This window comes from Hyperolius riggenbachi, chromosome 7 (genome assembly GCF_040937935.1).
Source record: "Hyperolius riggenbachi isolate aHypRig1 chromosome 7, aHypRig1.pri, whole genome shotgun sequence".
NCBI lineage: Eukaryota > Metazoa > Chordata > Amphibia > Anura > Hyperoliidae > Hyperolius > Hyperolius riggenbachi.
Window position 1 is genome coordinate 117171693 of NC_090652.1, and position 17716 is coordinate 117189408.

Here is a 17716-nt window from a genome sequence, read left to right on the forward strand (position 1 = left end):
TAATCTATCCATTTGAGGTGAAGGGACCATATTGAAATCTCCCAGTATAAATCTATAGGGTGTTTGGTATTGCGTCACAAGTTGAGCGATATGGTGTGGCAGATCTGTAGAGCCAGGTGGGGGATTATACAATCCAGCCAACACTAATGTAATGTCATGTATTTTTGCATGGATTATAACATACCTGCCCATAGAGTCCAGTACCAGGTCATATAATTGAAAGGGGAGTCCTTTTTTGATCAATATGCTTACTCCTCTAGAGTATGTAGAATAGACAGAATGATAGTAGTGAGCCACCCATGGTTTTTTTAAACCCAGAATTTTACTACCCATAAGGTGAGTTTCAATTAGAATCACAATTTGCGGGTCATGTTTTTTGAGATAATTAAAGACTAGAGATCTCTTGAAGGAAGATCCAAGGCCTCTAACATTCCACACAATACATTTAACCCTTTCCCTCGAAGGCATCAGGAAAAAGGGTAATCAGTTTTTCTTGGGGAGAGGGTTGCTGGATAGGCCTATTTAATCTGAGATTATGGAACCGGCTAGCTATGCTGTAATTAATTCTACCCCCCTTAACTATTCCCTTAAACCCCAAAGTCCCTCCCTGCAGCTTCCCCCCAACATTGACGTTGCTTCGTCCCGTAACTCCCACTACAGAAAGACAGTTAACCATACAGCTATACATTGTGTGCTCTGTTCCGTGGCAAGAGGTAGTGCCCATATTAACATGAACAGTGGCTATTCGCACTGCAGCATAATCATATAGACACTCCAAACCTCCTGTAAGGGGGAGAACAATGAGGTTATATTAACATCCTATGCAGGAACAAACATTCAAAGATGCGAGCAATCATAACACACATATCGCAAGATATTGCATGTATAAGTGGGGGCCTTGCACCGTCTTGTAGTCCTGTATAGAAAACATGTGCTAAGCGTAAAGTATATCGTCTTAGGCGGATTCTGATCTAAGGACAAGGGGTGTAGTTCCCAAAGTTCGGTGCTCGGGAATCACGTGTTCAATATCTGAGTTCCAGCAGAGTAGCCGAGTCATGGACTTCTATGAGAGTGCCGCCCTGTAAATAGTCTATATGAGATAATACAGATAAGCACTTATAGTCCATCTCCTGCATATCCATATGAATGCCCTTTCCAAAGCAGGGGACATAGCATGAAGTAGAAAAGCAGATTATGTTTAATTACAGTGAAATGCTATTCCCCTCGGTAGTTAGAGTAGGCTTATTGCTAAGGAGAGATGTACAGTCAGGAGGCATAGAGACATTATTCTCCCTTCAGGATAGAGTTATATATAGTGGCATTAAAGATAGGTAACGATCTCACCGGTTATTGTTTGCCCAAGGTATCAAGCCAGTCAGATGCTTCTTCAGCAGATAGGAAAAATTTGACTTTATCTTCGTGTTGCACGCGTAGCTTCGCCGGAAAGAGCATGGCATACTTCAACCCTTTATTGCGGAGTCTTGTTCTCACCGAGTCAAACAGCTTCCTTTTCTTTTGTGTTTCCATCGCCAGGTCAGGAAAAAAGAGAAGCGTAGTATTTTCATACTTGATTTCTTCGCGCAGCCTGGCTTCTTTAAGTATCAGATCTCGGTCTAGATAATTGAGAACTTTAAAGATAAAGGCCCTAGGATTGGCGCCTGGGAGGCGGTTGCGGGTAGTGATACGATTATTATTATTATTATTAAGTATTTATATAGCGCCGACATATTACGCAGCGCTGTACAGTGTATATATATATATCTTGTCACTAACTGTCCCTCAAAGGAGCTCACAATCTAATCCCTACCATTGCCATATGTCTATATTATGAAGTGTAAGTACTGTAGTCTAGGGCCAATTTTAGAGGGAGCCAATTAACTTATCTGTATGTTTTTGGAATGTGGGAGGAAACCGGAGTGCCCGGAGAAAACCCACGCAGACACGGAGAGAACATACAAACTCTTTGCAGATAGCGCCCTGGCTGGGATTTGAACCAGGGACCCAGCGCTGCAAGGCGAGAGAGCTAACCACTACGCCACCGTGCTGCCCTCTTACGATGCACTCTTTCTACAACGAAGCATGTAGAGAAGGGCGCTTCCGGGAATAGCTGTCGCAGGAGTCGAATAGTGAAGGCCGGTGGGTCATCTCCCTCAGCGCCCTCAGGAAGCCCCAGGATTCTTACATTATTGCGCCTATTGCGGTTTTCGGCGTCCTCTGCTTTGTCTTCTAGGTGCTGAATGCGGAGGTCATGGCTCTTGTCTGAGTGCTTAAGGGTGGACACCGTGTCTTCCGTATCGCTGATGCGGCGTTCCGTCTCCCTCACGCGTTCTCTTATCGTTCCGATATCTTGGCGGAGAATCGTGACTTGCGCCTGCACATTGTCTATCTTCGCAGCCAGCGCGTCTCTTGTGGCGCTGATGAGTTCTTTGCAGGAGGTTATGGCAGCGAGCAGTGTAGTTGTGTCTGGCTGTTCTGCCTGAGGCTCCATGGTCTGCGTAGCTTTGGCTTTGTGCTTGCCTTTGGTGGGTAAGATGGCCGCGGGGCCTACTTCCGGTGAGGCCGATGCAATCTGTTTACTCTTTTTGCCACGAGTACGAACTGCCGAGGACATCACTCGGAGGCCAGAGTGTTCAGCAGATCATAGGTCACAGGTGAGGCCAAGGAGGGTAAGGATTAAGAGGCAGGATGAGTGATATAGCATGGGCCACGGACGGAGCTCCTCACCAGCACGTCTGTTCAGCCCGCGCTCATGGCCACGCCATTCACACATCTTTAGAAGCAATCACTATGGCCTGATATGACACATGTGACAGTGGCAAATACTACCCACCAATAGCAGACAGGATTTAACCAGAAGCCCCGAACAGTATAGCAGTATCAGTATATCTACACCCCGCAGCAGTACTCCTCCCATCCCAGGGGCATAGATACTGGTCTTTTGAAGTGGCGCACACATAAACTGTTACGTTAGAGACTTAGCTTTTTATATATGTATGCCATGGCATAAGGGTATATTGTTGATATTTTGCAAATTAGGGATTTTAATTATTAATAAAGTATAATGAGAAAACCAAGCAAACAAAATGAAAAAAATACACCTTTATTGCCAAATAATATATTGTTGCCATACATTGTACTAGGAACATAATTTCTATGTTGTGATAACTGGGACAAATGGGCAAATACCGTATATACTCGAGTATAAGCCGAGTTTTTGGATCCAAAAATGCAGCCCAAAAGTGGGGGTCTCGGTTTATACTCGAGTCTCACACTGAAGTAATCCCCACTGTGCAGTAACTGCTGTTTTGTCACCCCGCCGTGTGAATCATGTGGGCTGTGTGGGTCCCGCCGCCTGCCTGCTCACCAGCCAGCGTGGAGCTTTAGCAGAGGTGATGCCTGTGTCTCCCCACCCGCCCACGTCTGCACATGCCCGCATGTCCGTCCGCCTGCATGTCCGCACATGTCCACTTGCCTGCTCACATGTCCGCACATGTCCACTTGCTCACTCGCATGTCCGCACATCTCCACCCGCCCGGATGTGGAGATCGGTGCGTGATTAAGCTCACCGATGTTTGCTTTGCCGGGAATTCATCTGACATCTAAGGTCCGGCTCACTGTAGCAACGTGGTCGGGGGGCGGGCCTTGGCAAATACACAGCGGTGAGTGTTTCTTTCTTGCCGTTGCTTTGGGACCCGTCTCCACTCAACCCAGTCTCATTGCAATGACGCCCTCTAGTGGTGCCTGTCATCATGTGTGCCACTGCAGACGTCATTGCAATGAGACTAGGCTGGAGTAGAGATGGGTCCCAAAGCAACGGCAAAGAAGAAACACTCACCGCTGAGTATTTGCCAAGGCCCGCCCCCGACCACATTGCTTCAGTGACCCGGACCTCAGGTGGATTACCGGCAGCAAAGATCGGTGAGCTTAATTACATCAGCCAGAGCCCACACACAAATTACCTTCTATCACAAGCAAACAATCAGGGCAGTCCATTGTATAAATGCATGCAGATGGCCAGTTAGGGAGCAGGAGGTGAATCAGGCACAAACTGACCTGTTCTTCTACCATGTAATCAGCACATTGCTCAACTTTGGAACCAGTGTATAAACAGAATCCGCATATAGATCTCAGTGACAGGTTGTCTTATTCTGTGTCAGCAAAAGTACTGCAATACCAGCAACCCCAGCGTGTCTGTTTTCATTCTGTCCTGTGCAAGAGTTCAGGTCCACTTTAAGGAAACACATACAGCCATCATTTAAATTCCACCAGCACCGCACCATTTCCTACCCTCGGCTTATACTTGAGTCAACAACTTTCCCCTGTTTTTTTAGGTAAAAGTTGGGGGTTGGCTTATACTAGAGTATATACGGTAAAATGGGTGGGTTTTATCTACAGCAACATTGTTTATTTTTAAACTATAGGGGTTGAAAATTGAAAAAGTGTATTTTTTTTTATTTTTGCTTACTTTTCACTCTAAAATGCATATAAAATAAAATAACTTAGTAAAAAGTACCACCCAAAGAAAGTCTAATTGGTGGCAAAAAGCACAATGTATAGATCATTTTGATGTGATAAGTAGCGATAAAGTTATTAGCAAATGAATAGAAGGAGAGCTGAAATATTAAAATTGCGCTGGTCCATATGGTAAAAAAAACCCTGGTGGTGAAGTGGCTAATAAATCAGTAGCTTTGCACCACTCAATGCAGAGCGCCTGTTTACAGGATGACATGCAGATCTATTATTTGCTATCACTTACCGAGAGCTCCAAGTGCCGGTCTTCTTCACTCCTAGAGCCGCTTGCCTCTCTGCTGTATCCTCTGTACAGCTCCCTATGAGTCACCTGACCTACATTGGTTCATAGGCATGCATCTAGCGCCGTACAGAATGAATGCAGCAAAGCAGAAAGCAGCTGCTAGAAAGGAAAAAGACCGGCACCCAGAGCTCTGGTAGTGGTTTCCACTGTGCAGGGGTGTAACAATAGGGGCTGCAGCCCCTGCTGCCGTGGAGGGGCCTGGGGCCCGCTCTAGGATGTTTTGGGGGGCAGGAGGGGTCGCAGTATGAGGAGAGAGCATGGCCGCACATCGGCGGGGAGGGCTCTCCCCTCAGCGCTCCCCTCCTGCAATTATCAGTGGCAGTGGCAGAAACACATACTTCCATGTGTTCCACGCGCCGGAGGTTGCTCTCTAAGTGTCTGACGCTACTTCCTGCTTAAACAGGAAGTAGCGTGAGGCACTTAGAGATCAGACCTCCACAGTGGATGGAGGTATGTGTTCCTGCCGCCACCGATAATTGCAAGAGGGGACCGCTGAGTGGAGAGCCAGAGGTGAGGGGCTTCCAAATGTTTGCAGGGAGCCCGGTGATTTCTAGTTACACCCCTGCCACTGTGCATTGCTTTATGGGGGTTAGTGTATGTTGTTGAGGCCCCCAATTGCTTGAACTCCCAAGCAACCAGAAATTACACATATCCAGCATAAGACAATTCCCACCTCTACCGGATAACTGAGACCCTATTGTACCGTGATTTTTTTATTTTTTTTTTATATACCATGACTTCAGTTCAGCTTTAGGATGTTTATAGTAATTTCATGTTTGGCAATGGCCAGGTAGAATATGGAATCTTGCGAAACCTCACAATGCTGAGGAGGACATACAAGTTCTACAGCAGTCTTGGAAATGAAAAATGCTTTGATAATGCTTTTCTAATGACAAAACTACAATTCTGGAGGTTTCTGAAAGACTGCAGGTTTCACCATTACAACCTTACGCTTTCTGAAATGGATCGCAAATTGGCTGGTGAGTAAAAAGCTCAATTTAACTGTTAATGTCATAAATTGGTCAGGTATTGTTTTTACTGCATACTTTTCACCTCTGATATAAGTGGTCTTAAGTGAAAAGTCATACCAGTAGGATGCATTATACAAATCACAGTCATAAGTCACAGTCACAGCGGCACTTGGACGAAGCAAATAATGAGTCTCGATTAGGGTTAGAAGTGATGTAGGAGGGTTAGGGGAAGGGAGTTGGATAGGGGAAGGTTAGGTTTAAATGTTAGGGGTAAAAGGGTTAGGTGTCAGAAAGGTGCTGACATTGGGGCGAGTTTAGGGTTAAGCATCAAGAAGGGGTTCAAATTGTGGGGAAAATAGGGTTAGGTATCAGTGACGGATTAAAGTTAGGGGGGAGGTTAGATTTAGGTGTTGAGAAGTAGGTTTTGAGATAAAAGCTTCTGTTATTGTTAGGCTACTGTTGGGGAAATAACGTTTAAACACTAACAAAAAATGGCACAAATATCTGAACTATCACCTACATTAATCAAACTGTAAAAGGACACAGGGAAAACAACCACTATAGAAAGTTTGGTGTCATTTTAATCAGCCAGGGCACCATGCTGAAAACATGTTTTGGTTCTGAAAGGTGGCTTTGGCTTTGCTCAAGACCTTTGAATGAGAATGATGATTTTATTTAATGTAAGGCAAAAATGACTCAATATTGGCTTTAGCTTCTTAATTATGATTGGACAGTTTTATAACTCCACCTTCATTGCTCCTACTTAGAGAACTTTGTATGCCGCAAGCTCTTATCTGTAGTTCTTTTGTTTTTTTCTTCATCTGTCCCCCTGTTTACATCCTTTCATTCAGAATTCATTCTTACATGATGCAAAAGTTAGTGGAGTCTAACGGTGGCCATACAATATTTGATCTTCCTGTATGATCGACCGATCGATTAGATAATTGTATCGTCGATTCTGTTCCATTCTGCTCGATCAATAGAAATGGGACATTACCTGGTCGAATCAACCAATTTACTCGATCGGACTGGATGGAAGATATTGGTCAATAGTAAAGGAATCGGCTGCTGTTCACATGATTTCGATTGACACTGAACTGATTTTTGGTTTCAGAACCTCATTCAGAACGATAGTGAAGGAGAATCGCAGAGGATCTCACTTTTAGTGTGTGGGCCACTAGTCGATCGACTTTCGATCAACCACACTGTAGTTGATCGCCCATTAAAGTGAACCTTAAGTGAAAAAAAATGAGTTTTACTCACCTGGGGCTTCCCTCAGCCCCCTGCAGCTGTCCAGTGCCCTCTCAGCCTCGCTCCAATCCTCCTGTCCCCGCCGGTGGCTACTTCCGATTTCGGCGACAGGCTGGGAATGTGAATGATTCTTCGCGTTCCCGGCCACAATAGTGCCCTCTATACTGCTATTGCGGAAAGAGGATCGGAGCGAGGCTATGAGGGCACCGGACAGCTGCAGGGGGCTGAGGGAAGCTCCAGGTGAGTAAAACTCATTGGTTCACTTTAAAGTCAATTGCTTATAATCGCTTCATGGAAAATCAAGTAATATATGGCTAATGTAACACTCCTAAAAGCGAACCCTTCAAGAAACCTAAATAAACATGCACATAAAAAGTATCTCTTACAGTGCTCAAGCTCTTTATTTCTGGTAACCTCGTTCAGCAGATCACGGTGACCCTGAGGAGGTGCACTCGCCATATGCCACCATGCTGCTTCGTACATTCCTGACAAATCTCATCTATTTGGCCCATCACATAACCACTACAGAAAATCTGTAAGTTCAGCATTTTATCACGTGTGCCAACATAAGGCATACAACATAGAGCATCCACATAATAGTTGATTTCAGTACTACTCATGTTTTATATATTTTAATTATTGTATGCTTTATTCAGGGAGAAAAAGATTTCCCTTGTAGACTGTTTAAGCAAAATTCTGGAACAAAATATTTCACCTCATGCATCTGCTGTAAAAGGTGAGTGTCTCACATAACCATGTGTCACCTACTGAGCCTTATTGTACCTCAATCCAGAGGAAAGAAAATCGAAGAGTACAAATGTTCTCCCTGGGTGGATCAAGGTACCGGTACCACCTTTCCACACCTAATGCTCATATTTGTGGATGCCTTTCAAAGAAAGGAAAGCATGCAAGCGCCTTTTATAGCCCCTATTTATATATTATATAGAATTTGCCATAACTACTTCCTTTGGTTAGATATTCCATATTTTAATCACTCTTAGAGCAAAGGATCCTTTTCTAAGGAGGTGGCAAAATCTTTTTTTTCTCTCCACGTAGTTCATGTGATTTTGTCTTTTGTACACTTCCAACTATTCGAGCGCCCCACAGGCACTAATGCAAAATATTGGCTATTGGGCGTCAATGAAGAAATTTGGGCTTATTGCGCATAATGTTCCATAATCTGAGAAGATGGCAACATTACTTTCTATTCCATCTTGATCATTAATAAATACATTAAAGAGGACAAGACCCAATAATCCACTACTGACAATGAGTATGATCCATCCTCTATTACTTTTTCATCCCCTTAGCCAGTTCTGTATCGATGTACACACATTCTCCCCTAGTCCCTGCATCCTCAGCTTCTGCACCAGGCTGTTGTGGAGAACTGTGTCAAAAGCTTTTAAAAAGTCCAAGGGTATTATGTACAGTACATCTACTGCTTTCCTACTATCTAGATGTGGATTTACTACTTCATAAAAGCTGAGCTTGTTGGTCAGTGAAGTCCTATCTTTAGTAAACCCATGTTCATTATATGAAAAGCGATTATTCTGTGCTATAAAATTTTATATAATATACCTTCAAACAGTTTACACAAAAATAATGTTAGGCTTACAGGTCTATACTCACCTGGTTCTGATTTTTTGCCTTTTTAAAGGATACCCGAAGAGGTGAAAAAAAGAGTTTCATTACCTGGGGCTTTTTCCAGCTGCCAAGGGTCTATTAGGTCCCTCAGTTTCCTCCTGGTCCTCTCACTGTGCCACTGTTCAAAAACTCGCTGCCAGGAATAGTTGTGGGCAACTGCGCATGTGCGGGCCTGGCCATGTGCCGCCTTGATCACGCTTCCATTGCCAGGAGCGTTCTGCACATGGGCAGTTCATAAAGACTTAAACTGCATGTGCTGAAGCTCCCAGCCACAGGAGTGCGATCGAGGAGGCGCGTAGCTGCGGCCATGCATGCACAGTTAATGATCTTTCAGAGGGGGCAGCCACACAATGGAGGGTATGAGGAGGACTCAGAGGGACTTGATAGACTGCAGGGGCTAAAAAAAGCCCAGGGTAAGTAAAACTTCACTTTTTTTTTCTCCCGTCTTCAGCTTTCTTTAACCACTTGCCGACCAGGGGATTTTACACTGATCGGTGCTGCGTGGGCTACACAGCCCGCAGCACCGATCAGGAGTGCAGCAGGGCGATCAGACTACCCCCCTTTTTTCCCCACTAGGGGGATGTCCTGCTGGGGGGGTCTGATCGCCGCCGGCTGCAGTTGCTTAGCGGGGGGGGCTCTTCAAAGCCCCCCTCCGCAGCGCTTTCCGCCCTCTCGCCCGCTCCCTCCCTCTCCCTTCCCCTGTGAGCTGCGCAGGATGGATTTCCGTCCTGCGCATTGAAGGATAGGCTTCAGCCTATCATATGCCGGCGATCCCCGGCCAATCAGAGGCCGGGGATCGCCGATCTGCCTTACGGCGCTGCTGCGCAGCAGCGCTGTATGTTGTAAACAGTGGGGATTTCTTCCCCGACTGTTTACATTTTGCCGGCGAGCCGCGATCGGCGGCTCTCCGGCTGTTCACGGAGACAGCCTCCGTGAACTGACATGGAAAGTTTCCATGGTAACCCGCAGACGACCAGTTTACGCCAGTCGGCGTTAGCTGGTCGTCAAGAGGTTAAAAAATAACCCGAGCCGAAGATCAGGTACAAATTGAGATACTTACCTAAAGAGAGGTAAGCCTCAGGATCTTATTGAGGTTTCCCTCGGTGCTGTGATGTCCCCCATTATTGAGCGCAGCCCCCCCGGAAGATTACCAACAAGGCATTGTTGCTAATCAGAAGTGGGCTGTGCAGCTCCTCTTCTTGCAGCGTGGCCCCACAGACACTGCGCAAGCCCATCCACTCGTGCGTTAAGCCGGAGCCGCGGGCTCCATGCTACTGCGCATGTACGGCCGTGCTCACGTGTCTACTGCGTGGCCAAGCTGCAAGAAGAGGAGCTGCACGGCTCCTGTGGAAAGGGGCCATGCTCAGCAACGGGGGACATTGGACCACTGAGGGAAGCCTCAATAGAATCTTGAGGCTTCCCTCTTTTCAGGTGACTAACTATAAGGCCTGGTGCACACCAAAGGAGTTTTTCTGAGCGTTTTGAGTTTTTAAATCTGCTTCTAATGTTATCCTATGCGTCTATGCACACGGGAGGAATGAGGTTTTTTTAAAAAAAAAAACAACAACATAGCATTACATTGGGAAGAGCTTTTGAAACCTCTAGCGTTTGGGCGCTAGAGGTTTCAAAAGCTCTTCCCAATGTAATGCTATGGTTTTTTTTTACAAAACCTCATTGCTCCAGTGTGCATAGACGCATAGGATAACATTAGCAGCAGATTTAGAATCAGATTCAGAATCATTTTATTTCGCCAAATACAGCAGAGCTATATTCGGAATTATTTGTGGTACACATGGCATAGACATAGTACAAGAAGACAAGACGCACAGCAAAAACAATTTAGAACTACGTTAATTGCATTAATGGTATAGGTCTGACCCTTACTAGTAACAGTCCCGGGTCATCAGTTAGTGTTTTTCTACCTGCCAGGCAGGAGCAGTCCAATAAAATAGTAATAATAGTAGTAATAATAGTAGTAATAATAATGATGATGGCCCTCATACAGACCCTGGGCAGTTGAGAACAAGGGCGAGCAGCGGCGGGAGCTGACTGAGAGACCCCGCTAGGGCATACCAGTAGGCGAGCCTGACGGGGGAGGTTGGAGTTCAGAAGCCAAACCTCTTGGGGGAAGAAGGTGTTCTTCCGCCTGGTGGTTTTGCATGGTATAGTCCTGTAGCGGTGGCCCAATGGGAGGAGCTTGAAGTAGTGACTGCCTGGGTGGGAGGGGTCACAGGAGATCACAGTGGCCCTCTTCCTCATCCTAGCGGAGTGGAGTAGATCAAGAGATGGAAGAGGAGACGCGATGATCTTCTCTGCATCTGTTATGACTCTCTGCAGTTTGTGCAGAAAAACTCCTCTGGTGTGCACCAGGCCTAAGAGTCTGTACTTAGTATGTATAATAATGTGGATAAACCATTGGAGGTGAGGGGATACTTTGTAGTTCCAATATGCCTTTGTTGTACAAGTGTATGACTGGAACCATTGGGTTTGAACACATCTGTAAACGCTAATTTAAATTAGGCCACTGGGAGCGATTTTGTAGAGCTCGCCATTTGCCAGCGATCTGCAAAGGGCTACACCAGTGGAACCCCACAGGGGTGGTCTCACTCACAAAAATCGCTGCAAGCAGAATCGCATCAGTTGCGGCAGAGCCAAATTTATGATTGCTCCTAGAATACCAGTGAAATTGGGGAACTTCTGTGGTTTGGGAAATCGTGGCCGCTTTGCAATTTTCCATAAAACGCTTTTAGCGTCGTAGGTCCCTAGCCATACTGATGATTGTTTTGGCCTTTATCAGTGCAAAGTATGAACTTAATATCTATAGGACTGACGAAAGTTGTTAAAGGGTAAGTACCGGTAATCGAGAACTATTCTCACTGCCCTTTTTAAATAGTAGACATGGGCAGTCTTCTGTACTCCTGTAGCCATTTAGCATAAGCTGACATGCAGTAGCTGGCAAGTATTTGGATTTATTCTACAGCTGAAGAATATTAAGTTACACAACTTTCTGTACTGTTTATATTGTGATACCCAACCTCAAGTGCATACCATTGATTTTTTTTTTGCAGGATTTTTATTCTGTGAAGGCCAGAAGACAGAGTATGCAATGTCCTACATAGACAAGTGCTGGGATATCTACAAAGCCTGCTGCCACCAGAACAGATGTCCACCTCATGAGCCCACCATGACTATGCGGGATTTCATCTGGATGATGAATGTAATTACTATTACAACATTTCTGTGAAAGTTTCGTAGATTAGGGACCCTTGTATTATAAGTAGACAATTCATAGTGTGCTCTATAGCGTACAAGCAAATATTGTGTATAAATATAATCAAACTACCACATAAAAGTCCACCTATCAATGGATCGTAGTCCTAATCACCAAACATAAAGTGCATCAATCTACCAGTCCCATGGATACTGCGCTCTCATTCAGTTGTGCTTCAAACTCTTTAATCTGCTGTGTATCAATTTACCTCATCAGACATAAAAATAAAACAAAAGAAAAAACAAAACATAGCGTGACTCTGTAATGTAATTTTCACACCACAAGCACGTGTTCTGTGTAATCCCACCACACCAACGACAATCACAGCTCCTCACTCTTTATAGTGACTGCCTCAGCATAGACAGCATATACGTTTTATAACAAGTGATCGAACACCTTCACTTCACAATCCTCCACCAGAACACTGCTTCACACACAGGTACACTTGGCCTTATGCTGTCAAGGTTATAAGACAGCAGCAACAGCATTTGTTTTTAATCCAGGCTCCTGCATCTCCTCAGCTTTCCAGGGTTGATGCACTGTTTGTACAGCAGTCTCTTTCCACCACAACAGACCAGCCTAATGACTAAAGGGAATCTCTATAGTGTAAATAGTGTCCATAGTGTCGGGTCGCCGCACATCTTGGAAGCCCCCCACGTAGCTCTGCCGGGCACCCCTGTAAATATACATACCACCGCTAATCACCCGACGCCTCTCGCCGCAAGTTTCGTCGCGTAATTACAGTGTATCTGTCACTGTAATTACTGTGCGCATAGGAGCCGGTCTGCTGTCTGAGCCATTTTATCGCCCAAGCGAGTTCTTATCTGCCTGGGGGGGGGGGGGGGGGGGTCTTAATTTTAATAAGATTAGGCAATGCCCCCATCGCCTAAGTTAAGAACTCGCCAGTGCTTAGCGCTGCCGAGTTCAGCAATAGGATATGGTCAGGGGCGTAGAAATAGGGGGCGCAGAGGTAGCCACCGCATCGGGGCCCTTGGGCCAGAGGGGCCCAAAGGGCCCTCCCTCAACTACAGTATTAGCTCTCTATTGGTCCTGTGCTGGTAATAATCACTTCTATAGATACTTTGAATAGTAGTAATCATTAACAAACTGTTCCCCATCCCCTTCTTGCACCTCTGACACTGAAACTTGCATCGGGCCCCTCATTAGCTATGCCACGTGATATGGCACAAGATGGTTTAGTGAGATGCAGGGGGGTAACTAGAAGTAAGCAGCCCCTGCAATCGCAGGGGGGCCCAGAGCTATAGGGGGCCCCAACTACTAAACGTCCCTTCCTCGGGGAACTATAGAGATCAGGTGTTTTTGTGGCTACACTTGTTATGGGTATGAAGATCATGATACCCACACTTGTTTTATGACCCTTGTGAGCTGAACCCCAAGGCCATGAAGGGCACCAAAGGGAGGCAAGGGAAGGGGTGTGAACATGGGTGGGGGCACCATGAACGTTTCGCTGGGGGACCCCATGAGTTGTAGTTACGCCACTGGTGAGATGATGATAATTTTGAGTTGCTGCTAATTTTATACCCCTGTATGCAGTTTGAAAGTGGACCAATCAAGCTCATCAGGTGCTGCATTTAATTGACATTATTAGCATCTGATTGACTATCACGATTAGAGAGATTTGATCCTGGTGATTACTTACTATAGAAAAACTTACTAAGAAAAGCTTGTGTTATTCTTTGGCAGTAGTTATGATCCATAATGCAAATTGTAACATGGTGATCCTCCTTTAGGGCTCGTTCACACTATACATGTTGCTGTGTGCATTTCAGCAATGCGTATAGTGTGCAATATGGAAGTGCATAGACTGCACTGTCTGACATTTTCATAATTGCGCTGCACAGCCGTGTATTGCGACAATGCTCTTTTGCGTGCATTTTTGGCTAAATGCAGCAGCGGATATTATCACAGATGGCAGGCGAGTGTGTGCGTTGCGTTCTGAACGCATTAGCATTCGTGTTTCATAATGTGGGAGAAGCCTAAGTATTAGGAGTAACACTTTGCTTTGTCCTCAGGATTTGAAAATCATAAATGAGGAGCTCACAGTGACCCGGATTGTAGACGTTCTAGCTGAAGATGACCCGTGCGTCCGTGACGGCAATGAAATTAAGCTGGAGCTAGAGGTGAGATAGTCTGAATACAATATTACATTTTGCTTAGATTTTTAAGGTACATACTGACAAGAAAACAACTCTACTGTGAAATGTGCTTTATTATGTACAAGCAAACAAAGCACCAAAGGACTTCAGCTATTTAGCTAGTTGGATATGCAGTTTACATGCATTTCTTCCCTTCGGACTGTAGATGGTGCTGTGGACTCTTCTATGCGCTAAGCCAGCATCTCCCAAACTTCTCTTGCTTCTGAACTACATACAGCACTATCAAAGCCCTTTGAGTCACCTGAAAAATTAAAAAATACTAGGTGTCCCACATATGCACATCACTGCAGGAATAAGGGCCTGAGCACACTTTTTTTTTCCTCATTTTTCACTGTTCTTCTTATTTTATTTAGGTTGATTTTTGTATATTTATTTATATTCTAAGTCTATACTGTACATACACTCTTGTGCAGATGCCAATGTTTTTATTGATGAGCATTTATGATTTTACGCAACACCTGGAATGATGTGTTGTAATCATTCCAATTTATAATATTGGCATGTGTATTCTTGTTTTTTAATTAGATATTCATTTATATCTGTATAATGTATATAATGTTGCAGTATCTCTTTGTTTTTATACATATTTTGTATGAGGAATCCTGGAAGGTAATGATGGCGCGCCGTGAGCCAGCATATCCTTTAGCCCCATCATAGCCAGGGTTAAGGATTGTTATTACGCCATTTAGACTAAACGTACCCGCATTAAGAATGGTGTGCGCAGGGTTAACCTAATATAAAGTTTTACCTTTGCCAACTCTACTAGGAGGCTACAGCCCTGGTTGTTATGTATTGTCCTTTTTTAAATAAAGATCTTTTAATTCAAGAGCTTCCCTGTAGCCATGACTATGGCTCAGAGAACTCAGTTAAAGAGCGTGCTGTGTGTATCGACGTCCTCTGACGAAGGCGCAGAGCGCCGAAACGCATCATGACGTCATACGCACGCTGACCCTCAGCCACGCCCACTCCCACAGCGAGACGGCTTCCTGTCCATCGGAGATCGTGCTGCTGGCCACAGCGCTCTGTCGTCATACTGCCAGAGAGTGTAGCGGTTGGCTGTACCGCTGAGAGGCGCACTGTATACTGTTTATCTTGTGAGTGTAACGTTTATTTTGCAAATAAAGCCCACCCTTGGTAATGCACTATAGTGCGCTCCATCTCTTCTTTTAGACTAGAGGTGAGACTTTACTCTACTGTGAAATGTGCTCTAATATGTGCAAGCAAACAAAGCACCAAAGGACTTCAGCTATTTAGCTAGTTAGGATATGCAGTTTACATGCATTTCTTCCCTTCGGACTGTAGATGGTGCTGTTGACTCTCCTATGTGCTAAGCCAGCTTCTCCCAAACTTCTCTTGCTTCTGAACTACATACAGTACTATCAAAGCCTTTTGAGTCACCTGAAAAATTAAAAAATACTAGGTGTCCCACATATGCACATCACTGCAGGAATAAGGGCCCGAGCACACTTGTGCTCTTCGGTGCATTTTTCAGCAGCACATGAATGTTACAGACTGATACATACAAGGGTTTAACTAGGGGGGAGCAGCTCCTGCAATCACAGGGGGCCCAAGAACTGTAGGGGGTCCCCAACTACTAAGCTTCCCTTCCTCCGATACAGGGACTATACTTCAGATCAGGTATTTTTGTGGCTACTCTTGTAATGGGTGTGAAGGTCATGATGGCCACGCTGATTTTATGACCCTGGTGAGATGGTCCCCAAGTCCGTGAAAGGCACCATGGGAAGGCAAGGGAAAGGGTGTGAACATTGGGAGAGCCCCATCAGCAACACGCTGGGGGGCCCCATGCATTGTAGTTGCATCACTGGATACATACAGATTGCTGAAAATGCATAAAAGCCCTTACCGGGGCTCTCAAAAGGTATCGCTTGCATTTTTGCTTAGCAAAGTGCTTGTTCACACATGGGCAATACAAAACAAAATCAAGCATTAAAGTGACTGCCGCTTACTGACAATGAAATGGAGGCTGCTATATTTAGGTTGTAGTAGGGGTGTCGGGGCACCCTGTAGAAAAAGGTACAGGAGACAAAAAAGGCGGAAGCCCAATAGTGCAGTATGTCAATTTCAAAATGGAAAAGATGGTAAGAAGAATGCTATTCACAAAGGAGGGTTGCATGGAGCAACCAACCACAGGAAGCAAGTGGAGACCATAAACCCGACTCCACTCGGGGTGGTCCTGGAAGGACCCGGAAGTGATCGCTCTCTGCTATATTTACTTCTTTTTAAACAATGGCAGTTACCTGGCTAAAGTAGTCGACTATAGGAGGTGGCGTTGATAATACAACCAACAACACCCATAGCTACTTGTGCTCACCACAACTTCAAACTTGTTCTGCTACAGATTCAGTGCAGAGTAATATCTTAGCTGACAAACTTCAGATAAGGATGTGGTTATGTATTAGTGAATGGAGTTTCTCTGTCGTGTGATGTTGCTATAGATGCAACAACCCGAGCCTGACACTCAAGTGACTAAATCTGACCTGGCAGATCTCACAGCATCTGATGCAGATTTGCAGGAAGCACACTTTTTACAATCGTGCGCGTTCTGCCACATACAGCAAAATGTGCACCCACCACACTGGCCGTTGATTTCAGTGTTCCACTCTCCACAGCTCTGCTTTTTCCTGCACGATGCATGTGTTTTTGCTTGCAGTGCACTTTGCTGCAATCCTTAAAATCATGGACAATTACAGAAAATCATGTGCGGAAAACACGATCGCAAACACAAATGCAGAGTGCCACAATCCCTGAAAATGCCTATGAAATCACAGCGGCAAGTGTGCTCCCAGCCTTAGGGTCTGTGTACACTGACTACGATGCAGATGCATCACAACCACAGTACCTGAATCAGTGCATTTATCTTGCTGTTGTGCTGATTTGGAGCAAAAGACAACTTGCCACTAGACCACAATGCATCCACAGTACAATAACCACCCGTGTACAAAAGACCTGCTAGTTGATTGACTTGCATACAGACAGTTCAGGTGTGCCTTAAAGTTATCAGCCGTGGCAGTTACTATAGTTCTTTCTACAGATTTCCCTTGACCCTAAATATATTTTTTTACTCTAACTAAGCAAGGGGCAGCGCCCTGACAACTCTTTTTGAAACATGTATGATAGCATTGTTATTCATATTGTATTTTTTTTACCAGCTTACGTTTCTTGAGTTTTTTGAGGCATTGTTTGGCTGTGCCGTAATATATGTCACAGATGAGTTGTTAAGCAAATCAATGGATGAAGCGTCACAAGGAGAGGACTGTGAAGAGTGTGAGGCAGATGAGGTCCCAAGAGAATCAGCTGCTACCCAAGTCGACCATCCACATTTGGTCAGTATTATTGTATATATGTTTAATATACATTTATGCTTTTCATGTTTGATCCCAGCCCAACTCCACTGTCCTCTTCCATGATCCACTACCTCCATTGTGCACTGCACATTGTCTGTCAGCCACTTTTCACAGTGACAGAACATGTCGCTAACTTGCTGGCTAGGGACTTGTCAGTACAACCTCCGTTATTAATGGTTTTCCTAGGGTTTGTGTCCTTATCCATGTCAGGCGACAGTAGTCTC

At 45.0% G+C, this 17716-nt stretch overlaps 1 protein-coding gene across 3 annotated transcripts in view; it reads left to right on the forward strand.

Moving 5' to 3' along the window:
* The window catches only part of RSPH10B (radial spoke head 10 homolog B), a 51888-nt gene that overhangs the window by 23678 nt on the left and 10494 nt on the right, over positions 1-17716 (forward strand). For 2 of the 3 annotated variants that reach the window (XM_068244565.1, XM_068244566.1), the window contains exons 11-16: positions 5604-5793; positions 7459-7570; positions 7692-7771; positions 11748-11896; positions 13984-14091; positions 17298-17471. In XM_068244565.1, coding sequence (XP_068100666.1) covers positions 5604-5793; positions 7459-7570; positions 7692-7771; positions 11748-11896; positions 13984-14091; positions 17298-17471 — 813 coding nt within the window. The remainder of the gene's footprint in view (positions 1-5603; positions 5794-7458; positions 7571-7691; positions 7772-11747; positions 11897-13983; positions 14092-17297; positions 17472-17716) is intronic. The other variant, XM_068244568.1, reaches the window with a different exon arrangement.